General features: G+C 42.3%; 1 protein-coding gene across 6 annotated transcripts in view; it reads right to left on the bottom strand.

Moving 5' to 3' along the window:
- The window catches only part of nin (ninein), a 213,367-nt gene that overhangs the window by 58,590 nt on the left and 140,727 nt on the right, over positions 1–14,050 (bottom strand). For all 6 annotated transcript variants that reach the window (XM_062968703.1, XM_062968701.1, XM_062968704.1 and 3 more), the window contains 9 exons: positions 12,879–13,066; positions 11,572–11,721; positions 10,971–11,138; positions 8,412–8,548; positions 6,749–6,889; positions 4,710–4,884; positions 2,820–2,930; positions 2,264–2,353; positions 411–543 (listed from right to left, as the gene is read on the bottom strand). In XM_062968703.1, the coding sequence (XP_062824773.1) occupies positions 411–543; positions 2,264–2,353; positions 2,820–2,930; positions 4,710–4,884; positions 6,749–6,889; positions 8,412–8,548; positions 10,971–11,138; positions 11,572–11,721; positions 12,879–13,066 (1,293 nt within the window). The remainder of the gene's footprint in view (positions 1–410; positions 544–2,263; positions 2,354–2,819; positions 2,931–4,709; positions 4,885–6,748; positions 6,890–8,411; positions 8,549–10,970; positions 11,139–11,571; positions 11,722–12,878; positions 13,067–14,050) is intronic.

The raw sequence follows: 14,050 nt of genomic DNA, 5'->3' as shown, positions 1-14,050 counted from the left end.
GTCAGACTGAGTGCCCAACCATTAAAATGGCCCAGCTTGCTGTTGACCTAAGCAACCCAAAAGATAGTTGCATCTATCAACTAGGAAATTTAGGTACCGCTTATGCGGGGAGGCTAATTTAACTAATTTAAGACACCATAAAAACTTCCAGCAGCGTGTGAATGATTGAGGAAGTAATCCATCAAGGACTCGGTGTCACAAGTGGATGATGAAGCAGCAGCTCCCCCTGTGGCTGGAATCGAGCATACCCTCATGAAGCTGGAAGCTGCAAAACGTTAAATTGCCTCCGTGTCTTTGTGTCTCTCTGTATGTCATATGGCATTGAATGTTTGCCATGTATATGTACATTGTGATCTGCCCTGAATCCCCTTTGGGATATAAATACTGTAAATAAATAAATAAACAAGTACCTTGACCGCACTCAACTCCGCCATCGTCCAGCTCCTGGTAAAGGGAGTTTTGCAGGGAAGGCCGGACAATTCTGCCTTGAGCCTGATATTCTTCTAGCTGAGACTGAAGCTCGTCGATCTGATCCTGGAATTCCTGGAGAAGTTACAACCAACAGCTTCAGGACCAGAGCAACATAACAACCAACAGAAATAAATCCCATCTTCCCTCCTTCTGTGAAAAGGCTTTTAAGGAGAAATTGCTTGCAAGGAGGCTTCTGGAGGCGTTGTGTGTGCAGAAGCAGGGCTATTAATGACCAGGCTTCTTGCAGGTCTCCCATTCATAGGGTCGTCATGGGATGAAGGTGACTTGATGGTGAATGACCACCAAGTCTTAAAAGAGCTACAAAACCCCTGCCTTCTTTTTACAGGAGAGTTCAGACTTAGGGATGAATGGGGTAATATGGGAGTCAAGGTCTTAGGAATCAAGGCAAATAACCTAAGGCAGCACTGTTGGAAAATCCTTTAAGCTTTTTTAGATGGAGAAGCTGAAAAAGCCCATGTGGTTCTAGGCTGAGTGGGTAGGAGTGTAATGTAGACTAAGGGATGTGGCGCAGGCTGGTGAGCAGCCAGCTGCAGCCAGCTGCAACAAATCACTCTGACCAAAAGGCTTGCTGTTGACCTATGCAGCCCCGAAAGACAGTTGCACCTGTCAATTAGGGAAATTTAGCGACGCTTTATGGGGGAGGCTAATTTACAACACCATAAAACTGCCAGCAAAACACGAGGAAAGGAATGAGGAAGTACAGCCACTTCTGGACGGTGAAGCAACATCTCCCCCTGTGGCCGGAATCGTGAAGCTGGAAAAATGTTAAAAATGCCTCTGAGTCTGTCTAATGTATGTTGTTTGTCTGTTGGCATTGAATGTTTGCCATATATGTGTTCATTGTAATCCGCCCTGAGTCCCCTTCGGGGTGAGAAAGAAGGGCGGAATATAAATACTGTAAATAAATAAATAAATAAATGAGTTCGAGGCCAGCTCAGAGCCTGCGTTTGTCTTTGTTTTTGTTCTATGTTAAGGCATTGAATGTTTGCCTTATATGTGTAATGTGATCTGCCCTGAGTCTCCTTCGGGGTGAGAAGGGCAGAATATAAATACTGTAAATAAATACATAACATCCCTTATTTATTTATTTATGGGATGTCATACTCCCACTTCCCTTCCACTTTTGCTGAACTGAACTTGGAACAACACTGTGGCCACTTCGGGACAGCACAATTCAAGAAGGATATTGATAGGCTGGAAAAAGTCCAGAAGAAAGCAACCAAAACTATCAAAGATCTGGAAACCATGAATCCCTTTGAGGAGCGGCTGAGGGAACTGGGGATGTTTAGCTGGGGATGACATTTGGTTTACTAGATAGTACTTACATGATGTGGACATTTCATGATTAATGATTAATATAAGTCGGAGGCAACTGCGCAAGTCTAAGGATTACATTAGTCAGTAAAGTTCCATTATTTATTAGCCTCCTGCGCATGCTTGTAAAATGCTATAATTGGAAGTCCACCCCTGCAGGGGTTGTGGCAGTTCCTTTTTTGGCATGAGCTGACATTGTTACCACTATTTTGCAAATAGTAAAGTGCTGAAATCCAAATCTGCTGTCCATCTCTTCCTCACAATAAGAGCTGTTGGATAGTGGAATCTGCTGCCGCCCGGGATTCCAGCAGAGTCTCCTTCTTTGGAGGTTTTCAAACAGAGGCTGGATGGCTCTCTACTGGGAGGGCTTGGATTGTGTTTTTCTGTATGTCAGGATGCAGTTGGACTGGATGGACCTTGGGGTCTCTTCCAACTCAAGCCATTCAGTCGTACTCACCCTGCACTGCTGCTCGTATTTGTTCTTCATCTGCATCAGCCGCTCCTCTTGCAGGAAGAATTCTGCACTTCCTGGGTCGAGATCACCAAACTAGATTCAAAAGACACAGAATGTCATTCTCCTCCTCTGTGTGAACCGCCTGGTTAACACTACCCTTTTCCAATATTAGGCACATTATCTGCATTGGACCTTGGTGTCCTATCCCCGTGGCTGAATTTCAGGAAGAAAGCTTTCGGCAGACTTAGTGGACACCTGATCAGATGGAGTTACCTTGGAGAAAGCGAAGGGAGCTTGATAAAACTCCCTTTTTGGACTACAATTCCCAGAATCCCACCCAGTCAGAATCATAGCCACCTTGCTCTGATTAATCTCCAATTAATGGAAAGGAAATAATGTTATCCCTTTCTGTAGTGAGTAGTGTTACGTCTAGTGCGTAGTACTAGTTAATCTGTAGTAGGCAAGGGCAAACTTCAGTACTCTAGGTGTTTTGGACATCAACTCCCACAATTCCTAACAGTCTACCGGCTGTTACTGTAAAGTAACAAGGATCCCTTGCCTTCTCTGCCAGGACGTTTTCCCAGTTCTTCTGCAGTTTGCTCATCATGCCTTCGTACTTTGCCACCTTCTCGCCCGTCTCTAAGAGTTCCTTCTCCAAGCGAGTGTTTTCCTAGAAAGGAAGCAAAAGCATATCCAATATCATGACTCGGTGGCCCCTGATATTCCCTCCTACTATGATAACCAAAATCCGTGGCTGTTCAAGCCCCATTATATACAATCTATATATATAAAAGAGTGATGGCATCACGGTGACCCACAAAACAACAAAACTACAGGCCCCCCAACCTCGAAATTTGACAACACAACCCATCATCCACGCCTCTAGGTTGATACAACAAAAAGAAAAGAAAAATAAAGTCCTAATTTGAGAGAGAGGAATAATTGCTTTTATCCAATTGCTGCCAGAAGGCTAAGCTCTTCCAACTTGGACTCCTAGGAACCCAATAAAAATAATAAAAAACACTAAAAATTAATACAATAAAATACTATAACAGAAAATAACTAAAAATAATACAAGAAAATAATAAAATATAATAAATAAAAATATAACTTACAATAAAATTAATAAAAAATGCAAATAACGTCAAATAAAAATTACACAACAATTTTTAACCAATACCACCACCACTTTGCCACAGCAACGCGTGGCCGGGCACAGCTAGTGGTGTGATAAAATCTAATCTGGCAAAATCTAAGACTGGGGATTTAAGAATATATATTTTCAAGCTTTGGATGGCTGAATTCGTGGATACGGAATTTGTGGATACAGATACAGAACTGATATGCGCAGGATTGCTTATCCATACTTTTGCTTGTTCACTTACGGTCAGCCCTCCACATTTGCAGGGGTTAGAGGCCTTTTTATAAATGAAAACACTGGATTTTAACCATCTGACAGCTGCTAAAAGAGAATTAAAACACAGCTGAAGACCTATCTCTTCAGACAGGCCTACTCAGTCGGCTTTAACCATGACTTTTAAATTTACATCCTGTGTTCACTATAATAGAGTTATTATTGTGTTACATCTCTCTATCTATATAAAAATGTAATGTGCATAATTAGGACTGAGTTAACAACAAAACCACTGGGCCAAATCACACCGAATTTGGCCACAAAACTAATCACTTTCCAAGGAGTGACCATCAACAAAAGAAAACACCATGCCCATATGTAGAAAGCGGCCAGGCTTTTAAGCTGCAAGACTATTCAGTGCAATTCAAGCCGGCCAAACAAAGGAAGCAGCCAGGCTTCAAAGCGGCTCTTTGATTGAGGATGCTACTCCAGCTTGCCAAACAAGGATTCCCCTAGGTATAACACAGCCAGGCATTGAAGCTGCAAGGCTATTTAGTGCAATTCAGGCTAGCCAAACAAAGGAAGGAGCCAGGCTTCAAAGCACTCTTTGATTGAGGGTTCTACTCCAGCTCACCAAACAGGGATTCCCTTAAGTATAACACAGCCAGGCATTGAAGCTGCAAGGCTATTGAGTGCAATTCAACCAGACCAACAAAGGATTAACCTTGGTAGAAGGCAGCCAGGCTTTGAAGCAGCGATACTACTCTGTACTATTGAAGCTGACCAACTAAAGAGTCCCCTAGGTAGCAAGCAGACAGGCTTTGAAGTAGTGAGGCTATTCATTGCAATTCTAGCAGCCCAAAAACCCATTCCCCTAGAATGCAAGTGCCCAGCCTTCCTAGCAGCAAGCCTATTCCGTTGCATTCCTTTTCACCAAACAAGGATTCCCATAAGAAGAAAATGGCCAGGCTTGGAGGCTGCAAGGCTATTCACTGCTATTCCACCTGGCCAACAAAGGATTCCCATACGCCACAGCAATACGTGGCCGGGCACAGCTAGTAGAGTAATAATATGACTATGATGATTATTCCTTACCTTCAGAGTCAGAGCGAGGCGGTCCCGGAGGTAGTTCTCCTCGGTCTTCAGCTTCTCCACCTCCTGCTCCATGTCTGCCCGCTGCTTGCTGGCCTGATGCTGGAGCTGCTCCCGGTCTTTCTGGAGCTCATTCTTGAGAGCCGCAACCCGCTCCTTGTACTCCTCATCCAGCTTGCTGTGAAGACAGATCAAGAAAGCTTGGGACTGGGTTCGAGCTTCCTCTCTCTCTCAAAGAAATGGACGGGAATACCTAACTCACCCTTAGTAAGTGGGGCATGTATTCTAGTTGGAAATTTAACCTAACTTTCCAAAGTGCAGAGCCCCATTGCGAAGAAGGGTTCAAACACCCTTGGAAAGCCCCTTTGAAGTTCAGACTAAAACCCAGAGTAAATTCACCAAAGTCCAAAGTTTTGAGAGGTACTGTTACTGAAAAAGTCCACGTCTTTGAGATGTATTAACTATTACTTAAAAAGATATGGGCATGGTGGAAAATCTTTTTTGCATTCATCTATGATTAATTCTTGCCAATGTAATTTGCATGATGAAATTTAGGGTCTGGGCTTAGCACAGGGGGTTAAACCACTAAGGTGCAGAACCTGCCGATCGAAAGGTTGGCAGTTCAAGCTTGGGTTGGGGAGAGCACCTGCCATCAGCCCCAGCTCCCTGCCCACCTAGCAGACCGAAAACAGAAATGTGAGTAGATAAATAGGTACTGCTTTAAGCGGGGAGGTAATAAAAGGCACCCATAAGGACATGCTGGTGACTCAATTGGGAGGACGTCTAAGGATGACAAAGTTTCTCAGCATTGAAGATGGACTGACAGCACCCATCTGTTGCTGGAGTCGAGGACAATCTCCAGATGCCAGAAATGGAAAAGATGGGAAAAGCCTTTGCCTCTGTTTATGTATTGTCTGTCCTTGATAATTGTATAGCGGCATTGAATGTTTGCTGTATATGTGTTCTGTAATCAACCCTGAGCCCCCTCGGAGAGATAGAGAGGAATATAAATAAAGTATATATTATTATTAAATATAGGAAAAGGCTGTGTGTAATGAAGTATGCATTTTTGGTTTACAGATGTTATATTTAATTGTGTGTTTGTGTTTTAAAAGGGTGAGTATTACAGTTATTGCTTCTCTGCACTCAGAGCCTGTTTGCCATGGAGAAGTAGGCAGGGCCAACTGCCGTTTTGTTGAAGAAGTGCAGAGTTTTAAAAAGGAATTCAGTCTGTGCTCTGATGAGGCACAGGGAAGATTGATCCTAGATTGAGGGGATCAAGGGAGACTCAATTGTTCATTTTGAGTCGGATTAAAATAAGTTTGGTAACTTATCTTATGTAGTCTGTGTCCTGGTAAGGAACAGAGAATCTGTGATCGTATATCACAGGGGTGACTGCGGTTTAAAAGTGGCAGAGGATGAAGTTCTGTCTACTTTAAGTTAAAGAAGTGACACTTTAGGGAGTTTGATTCATCTTATTCTAATATTGTAACTGTTAATGAAAGTGCCTCTAAGTGAGAATTGTAACCACTAAGCTCTGTGCCTGAATAAACTTGTTATTGTTCCTCCACCATATAAGCCTCTATCGTATATATTATAAACTAAGTTACGCTACCATCTTAAGTAAAGAATAAGAAGAAGAAAAAAGTAAAAGGTCTCTTCTCTGAGTCTTTGGTGGCTGCATCTTCGTAAATTAGTGGCAGCGGTGGGATCAAAAGATTCCCCCCTTGCCTGAAAGAACCTTAGACGTTCTTAGTCCTTTACAAATTGGTGGCAGTCGTTAATAGCTCCTTTACACTGTGTTTCCTCCTCTGTCTTTGCTCTCAGGTCAACAACTGATCACGTTGGCTTTTCTAACCCTTTAACTGGCTGAGAGTCTGAGACAGTCGTTTCCAACCTCTGGTCCTCCAACTTCTTTGGACTTCAGCTCCTAGTCAGCATGGCTCATGATGGGAGATTTTGGGAACTAAAGTCCAAAATATTTGGACAACCAAAGGTTGCATATATGGTATCTCCCTGCTCTGGATGGAAGAGAGGCCTACCTCAAGTTGTACTCGTTCTGGCGTTCAATGGCAGCGTGGTGGTCATCTACCTCCCTCGCCATGAGCGAAGTCAGCTTCTCTGCTTTCTCCAAATCCAGACGTAGTTTCTCCTTTTCTCTGGCAACTTGGTCAACCCGCTCCCTAATGAAGAGAAACACATTTCTTTCTCTCGTTCTAATAATAATTGTAATTTTTATACAGAAAGAGATAAAATAAAACATAGACAAGTATTTTAGATGTATGAAACCATCTAGCCAGTTTTAATCATGAATTTTAAACCTGTGTCTTGTGTTCACTATATTTTAATCTTTGTTCTGTATATTTTAATATATGTATTTGTAGAAATGATGATGTGTTTTTGGCTATGCTATAACCCACCTTGAGCTATGAGAAGAGGCGGGTAATAATAATAATAATAATAATAATAATAATAATAATAATAATAGTAGCAATAGACATTTACAAAGTTACGATCTGTCAACAGCAAAAGGCCACCCTACTGGGATCTGCACACATCATCCAAAAATACATCACACAGTCCTAAGCACTTGGGAAGTGTTCGACCTGTGATTTTGAGATACGAAATCCAGCATATCTATCTTGTTTACTGTATCATACAACATCGTTGTGTCAATAATAATAATAATAATAATAATAATAATAATAATAAAGCACAGCACAGCAAAGAATCAGTACAAGAAAATTGCACTACAAACTAGAGCTGACAGCTGGCACAACAAAACATTGCATGGAAAGTTCCTTGACAAAATTGAAGGAAAAGCTGACAAGGAGAAGATCTGGCTATGGCTCACGAATGGGACCCTGAAGAAGGAGACAGAAGGCCTGATCCTTACAGCCCAGGAGCAAGACATCAGAACAAATGTAATCAAGGCCAAGATTTTGGACCATCAGCTGATTTTTTGATCTTGGCTTTCATTGCATTTGTTCTGATGGCTTGCTCCTGAGCTGCAAGGATCAGGCCTTCTGTCTCCTTCTTCAGGGTCCCATTCGTGAGCCAGAGCCAGGTCTTCTCCTTGTCAGCTTTTCCTTCAATTTTGTCAAGGAACTTTCCATGCAATGTTTTCTTGTGCCAGCTGTCAGCTCTAGTTTGTAGTGCGGTTTTCTTGTACTGATTTTCTGTCTGCTGTGCTTTGAGGAGTTTCTGATTTTTGACTTCAATCAAAGCAGGTTCTTCACTTTGCTTTACATATTCTGCCAGGGCATGTTCTTCTTCTTTGACTGCTTGTTTTACTTGCAAGAGTCCTCTGCCACCTGATCTTCTAGGCAGATATAGCTGGTCAACATCACTGCGAGGGTGCAGTGAATGATGAATAGTCATGGGTTTTCTTGTTTTTCTGTCCAAATTGTCTGCCTGTGTCCAGTTTATGATGCTAGCAGTATATCTTATAACAGGTATGGCCCAGGTGTTTATGGCCTTGATGGTGTTGTCTCCATTGAGCTTGTTTTTGAGAATTTTTCTTACCCTTTGTGTGTATTCTTTGCATGTATTATTATTATTATTATTATTATTATTATTATTATTATTATTATTATTATTATTACTATTTTACTGTCTCAGCCACCCATATGGCAAATCCAGAGGGTTTCGGAATCCCAGATAAGCGAAGCTCAACCTGTATTTAAACACAGAATAAAAACGTACATCAAATGCTGGATCTCTGTTTTGAAGCTGGCCAGCGCTGCCTGGTAAATCCCGTTCTTTACCACGAGAAGCTCATTCTCCAAGGCAAGGGTGAGCTCTGCCAGGTTGATTTTCCCATCCAAGCTGAAATCTAGAGCCTGTCAAAAAGGAATATGCAAAAATAATCAGTTTTGTAAAATCATTCCTACTTTTAGCCAGAAAATAATAATAATAACAACACTTTATATTCTGCCCTTTTCCCCGAGGGGACTTAGAGCAGATAATAGCATATAAACAGACACAGGCAAACATTCAATGCCTTGTAACAAATGGGAATACAGTGAAACACAAAGACACAGGCAAAGGCTTCTCCTTTCATTTCTGGCTCTGGAGGCGGTGCTCATTTCTGGCTCTGGGGGAGATGCTCTTCTCTGTTTCCAAGCCGAGGAGCCTGCATTGTCCATAGACACCTCCTGGTCATGTGGCCGGCATGACTGCTTAGAGTGTCTTTTTGCCTTTTCTTGTCAAAGCAGTACCTATTTATCTACTCACATTTGCATGTTTTCGAACTGCTAGGTTGGCAGGAACTAACAGCAGGAGTTCACCCCATCCTGTAGACTCGAACTGCCAACCTTCATGTCAGCAGTTCAGCAGCACAAGGGTTTAACCCATTGTGCCCCTGCGCCACCCGGCCCTTCTCGAGCTCCTGATTTGATTGTATTTCAGGATGCAAGGATGGTTGAATCTGTGGATATGGAAGACTGCTCATCTTGGCTTCTAGGGACAAAGTCATGTCTGCTACTATCTGTGTTAATGGCAACAGCATCTGTATCATCTTTACCCCTGGGAACTGGGATTCCTGATAATATGGAAAGTCAGGCCAGTTCTCAGTATCCTTCCAGAATTGGACACATGGAACTCAACGGAGAAGAGAAGCATAGCTATGTAACAATAGTAGCTGGTAGACCAAGCATGGGCAAACCTGGGCCCTCTGGGTGTTTTGTGTCATGGTTTGCAAAGATATTATATGTGTGTGTTAACTGGAAAATCAAATGCATGAAGCCGATTGGATGAGTTTGCAAGGACCTGGGGAACTGGTTTGCAACTGTTGCTGTCCTGCTGCTGGAGAACCGGTTTGTGTGTATGTGTATGCGAGTCTTCTGAGTACTGGCTGGAAAGAAGATGCCTCTGTACTCAGATACGCCTGACTATTTCTGAGGCCTTGTTTGCTGCTGATCTTCACTGAAGTATATTTATGGACTAAGAAAGGACTGCCCGTGACTGCTGATTTCTGTAAGCAATCAGAGGGGCTATTGTAAATACCACTGTTCTGTTGATCTCTTGGATACAGTAAAAAGTTCCTGTGTTATTTGTCCTGCAAAGCTGAGTGGTGCATCATTCTGCAGGGTGACTGCGCCTATGGCCACACGTAAGAGCTTCCATCTATCATTCACAATCCCCAACATTTTGGAATTGTGGGAGTTGTAGTCCAAAACACCCGAAGGGCCCAAGTTTGCCCATGCCTGCAGTAGACAATTGCGCAGACGTTTCTTCAATTGGGATGGTTTAATCTAATTACGAAGACTCAATCCCGACGCTGCCACAAATTGTGATGGTGCTAAAGCCAATTGGGAAGACTCAAACCAATTGTAATGGTGTCAAAGCAAATTGTAAATGCTGTTTCCACTGCTGAGGAGATTTTTGAATCTTTTAATCCCCCTAGATTTTTTTATAACCTTATATATAACCTTTATATGAGGGGAAGGATTACAGAGGGTGATCTTTATTTCAAGATCCCAGCCTCTGTTTCTGTAGTTAGGGATTTCTGTGTTGTTGTTCCCTTTCTGAGGTAACTGTGACTATTACTCTTCCCCAGTTAGGTGATTTATTAAGGTAACTGCCACCAACGTGAGGCTTTTGAATTATCACCGATGAAATTTGGCTCCACAGACGCAGATGAGATGAAATGAGTCAGTTGTTAACAAAGAACAACAAGTTTATTGCGTACAAAGCTTATGGTTGCAGGTTGATTGATTTACTTATGGAACTTTAGATAAACAAGTGGTTTGATAACTCTTATAACCACCGCACCAGTAGTCTCTGGTGTACTTCCACTCTCACTCTCCTACTGATGATATAAATTGTAGTGAACTCTAACCTCAGCTGAGCTCCTTAGTGAACAATATCCCAACTACAATAAAAGCCTTTAAATTGATCTACTACCGATCAAATTCTTGATAACTAGTCCTTCCCAACTAGAGATCTTGACTAGGCTCCCTTTAGTCTGCCTTGACTAAAGATTTTGGCCAGGCCTGTCTCCTCAGCCCTTCTTGACTGAAAAGCCTCCAGCCACGCACTCACTAGCTTCTTTTTTAACTCCCACTTTTTCCTTTTCTTGGCTCCGCCCACTTCTCCCTCTGGTGAGCTAGCCAGCTCCATCTCCTTGGTAACAGCACTACTGTGGATTGAAACAAGATGGCTTCTGTTTCAGCTACTGTGTCAACTAAACACAAATACATACACTAACAGTTAAAATTAAACATAATAACTATGACTTCTCCACACAATGTATTCCCTCACCTTCAAGATCTCATGACTGTTCTCAATCCCTTCTTCGTGCCACACATCCAGGATCTGTTCCACTGCAGCATAACCCATCCCATCATCCAGGCTGGAGAACACCCGGAAACCGATGGTACTCGTCATTGCTGATGATGTGGTGTTGCGTCTCCCAGTCTCATCAAAGGCCTGAGATGGAACAAAGAGAGAAAGAGAAAAGACAGAGAGGATTGTGTCAAATCCTTGGAAAAATATCATATGGGGATGACATGTTCAGAACATTTCTTTCTGCAATACTTTTCGGACAGAGGTGGGAAATATGAAGTTCAGATTCTGGAATGCAATGTCCAGCCTTCCTTTCTGGCTCTTGGGGTTCTGCATGCTCTAGAACAGGCACGGGCAAACTTATGCCCTTCCAGGTGTTTTGGACTCCAACTCCCACCATTCCTAACAGCCTCAGGCCCCTTCCTTTTCCCGCTTAAGCGGCCGAGGGGGAAAAGGAAAGGGCCTGAGGCTGTTAGGAATGGTGGGAGTTGGAGTCCAAAACACCTGGAAGGGCACAAGTTTGTCCATGCGTATTCTAGAATACCAAACAATTTGGATTGCAAAACAGGGTCCCCACCTGCATTGAGAGATGCCGTTTCAGCTGCCTATACGGGGTGGAGGCGGAAGGCGGGAGGGGCTTCCGGATCTTAAACAAGCCGTAGAAGAAGTCTTCGATGCTCATGGTGCCATTGTTGTGCTCAAGGTCACGGAAGACCTCCTCCAGCACCTGAGGAAAGAAGAAAACACACACAGTCAAGCAGAGTAAAGGAGAAGCAGCAGGGAGATTGGATGAGCTCCCACTGTTAGCCCTAGCTCCTGCCAACCTAGCCATTCAAAAACAGGCAAATGTGAGTATATCAATAGGTACCACCTTGGCAAACATGAGTAGATCAATAGGTACCACCTTGGCAGGAAGGCAAAAAGACGCTCCATGCAGTCATCCTGGCCACACAACCAATGGACAATGCAGGCTCTTTAGCTTGGAAACAGAGATGAGCACCTCTCTCAGAGCCTCTGAAAGCTGGAAATGAAAGGAGAAGCCTTTGCCTTTGTTTGTGTTTTTGTGTCTCATTGTATGTCATTTTTTTTCGTGTCAGGAGCAATTTGAGTCGCTTCTGGTGTGAGAGAATTGGCCGTCTGCAAGGACGTTGCCCAGTGGACGCCCGGATTTTTTTTTGATGTTTTTACCATCCTTGTTGGAGGCTTCTCTCATGTCCCCGCATGGAGCTGGAGCTGATAGAGGGAGCTCATCCACGCTCTCCCTGGGTGGGATTTGAACCTGGCAGCTTTCAGGTCAGCAACCCAACCTTCAAGTCACGAGGCTTTAATCCACTACGTCACCGGAGGCTCCTGTATGTCATTATAACAAGGCATTGAATGTTTGTCTGTTTTTGTTTATATGCTCAGTCAGAAGGGAGGAATATAAACAAATTATTATTATTATTATTATTATTATTATTATTATCATTATTATTCTTGACACAACAACAAAGTATGACACAGCAAACAAGATCTATATGCTGGATTTTGTATCACAAAATCACAAGCTGAACTCTTCCCAAGGGTTTAGGACTGTGTGATGTATTTTCGGATGATGCGCACAGATCCCAGTCAGGTGGCCTTTTGCAGTTGACAGATCGTAACTTTGTCATTTGTTGTTGTTGTTGTTATTATTATTATTATTATTATTACACAGCAAACAAGACAGACATGCTGGATTTCGTATCACAAAATCACAAGTTGAACACTTCCCAAGTGTCTAGGACTGTATGATATTATTATTGTTATTGTTATTGTTATTTTTATTGTAGTCGAAGATTTCCTGCATGATTCTTTGTGGAGGAGTTGTACTATAAGAAGGGAGATGGAGGGCTCAACAGATACCTGAGCGCCGATGTTCTGCAAGCCGTACTGCTCGCAAATGGAGACCAGCTTCTTGCGGCTCAGGTGCCCGTCCCGGGAGATGCCAAGGCTTTCACACACTTCGCACAGCTTTTCTTCGATCCAGTCCTGAGTGGGGGAGATGCTGGGGGAGGCATTCAAATCATCGGGATTCCAGAATCTCAACTGGCCTAGAAAAGAAAAAGGAAGACTTAGATCTTTTTCTTCACCGAACACAGCAAATGCTCATAAATTCAGTATCGCCTTGATTCTCTCTACTGATGCTATACATACAGCCATATTTTAAGCTCTAACTTTCCTAGTATAAAAACTGCTGGGGCTGTGGGAAGCTTGTTGTTATTACAGTAGAGTCTTGCTTATCCAACCTCCGCTTATCCAACGTTCTGCATTATCCAGTCTGACTTTTAGTAGTCAGTGTTTTTGTAGTCAATGTTTTCAATACATTGCAATGTTTTGGTGCAAAATTTGCAAATATAGTACTGAACTGTTTTTTCTGTGGATTTGTTGTAAAACATGATGCATTGGTGCTGAATTTGTAAAATCATAACATAATTTGATGTTTAATAGGTTTTTCCTTAATCCCTCCTTATTTGCCAACATTTTCGCTTATTCAACGTTCTGCTGGTCCGTTTATGTTGGATAAGTGAGATTCTAATGTATTAATGTGTTCAAATTGGGTTATTTTTAAATTAGTATATGATGTTTTAGTTGATTATGTATTTGTGTGTTGGTGTACATGTACTGCTGTTTTTAAACTTTGCACGCCGCTTTGAGTCCCACCCATGGGAGAAAAGCAAGATAGAAATGAATCAATAATAACAATAATAATAATGATTTTAAAAGTAATTGTTCTGAGTTGGCTTTACCTGTAGGCTGACCCAAAAATCCACGTTATAAGGTGAGATATAAATATGTTAATGCTACTGCATATACAGTAGAGTCTCACTTATCCAACGTAAACGGGCCGGCAGAACGTTGGATAAGCGAATAATGTTGGATAATAAGGAGAGATTAAGGAAAAGCCTATTAAACATCAAATTAGGTTAGGATTTTACATATTAAGCACCAAAACATCATGTTATACAACAAATTTGACAGAAAAAGTAGTTCAATACGAAGTAATGCTATGTAGTAATTACTGTATTTACGAATTT

The sequence above is a fragment of the Anolis carolinensis genome, chromosome 1, assembly GCF_035594765.1.
Source record: "Anolis carolinensis isolate JA03-04 chromosome 1, rAnoCar3.1.pri, whole genome shotgun sequence".
Taxonomy (NCBI): Eukaryota; Metazoa; Chordata; class Lepidosauria; order Squamata; family Dactyloidae; genus Anolis; species Anolis carolinensis.
The sequence above is the reverse complement of the archived record's forward strand: the minus strand, read 5'-3'. Positions and strand labels throughout refer to the sequence as shown.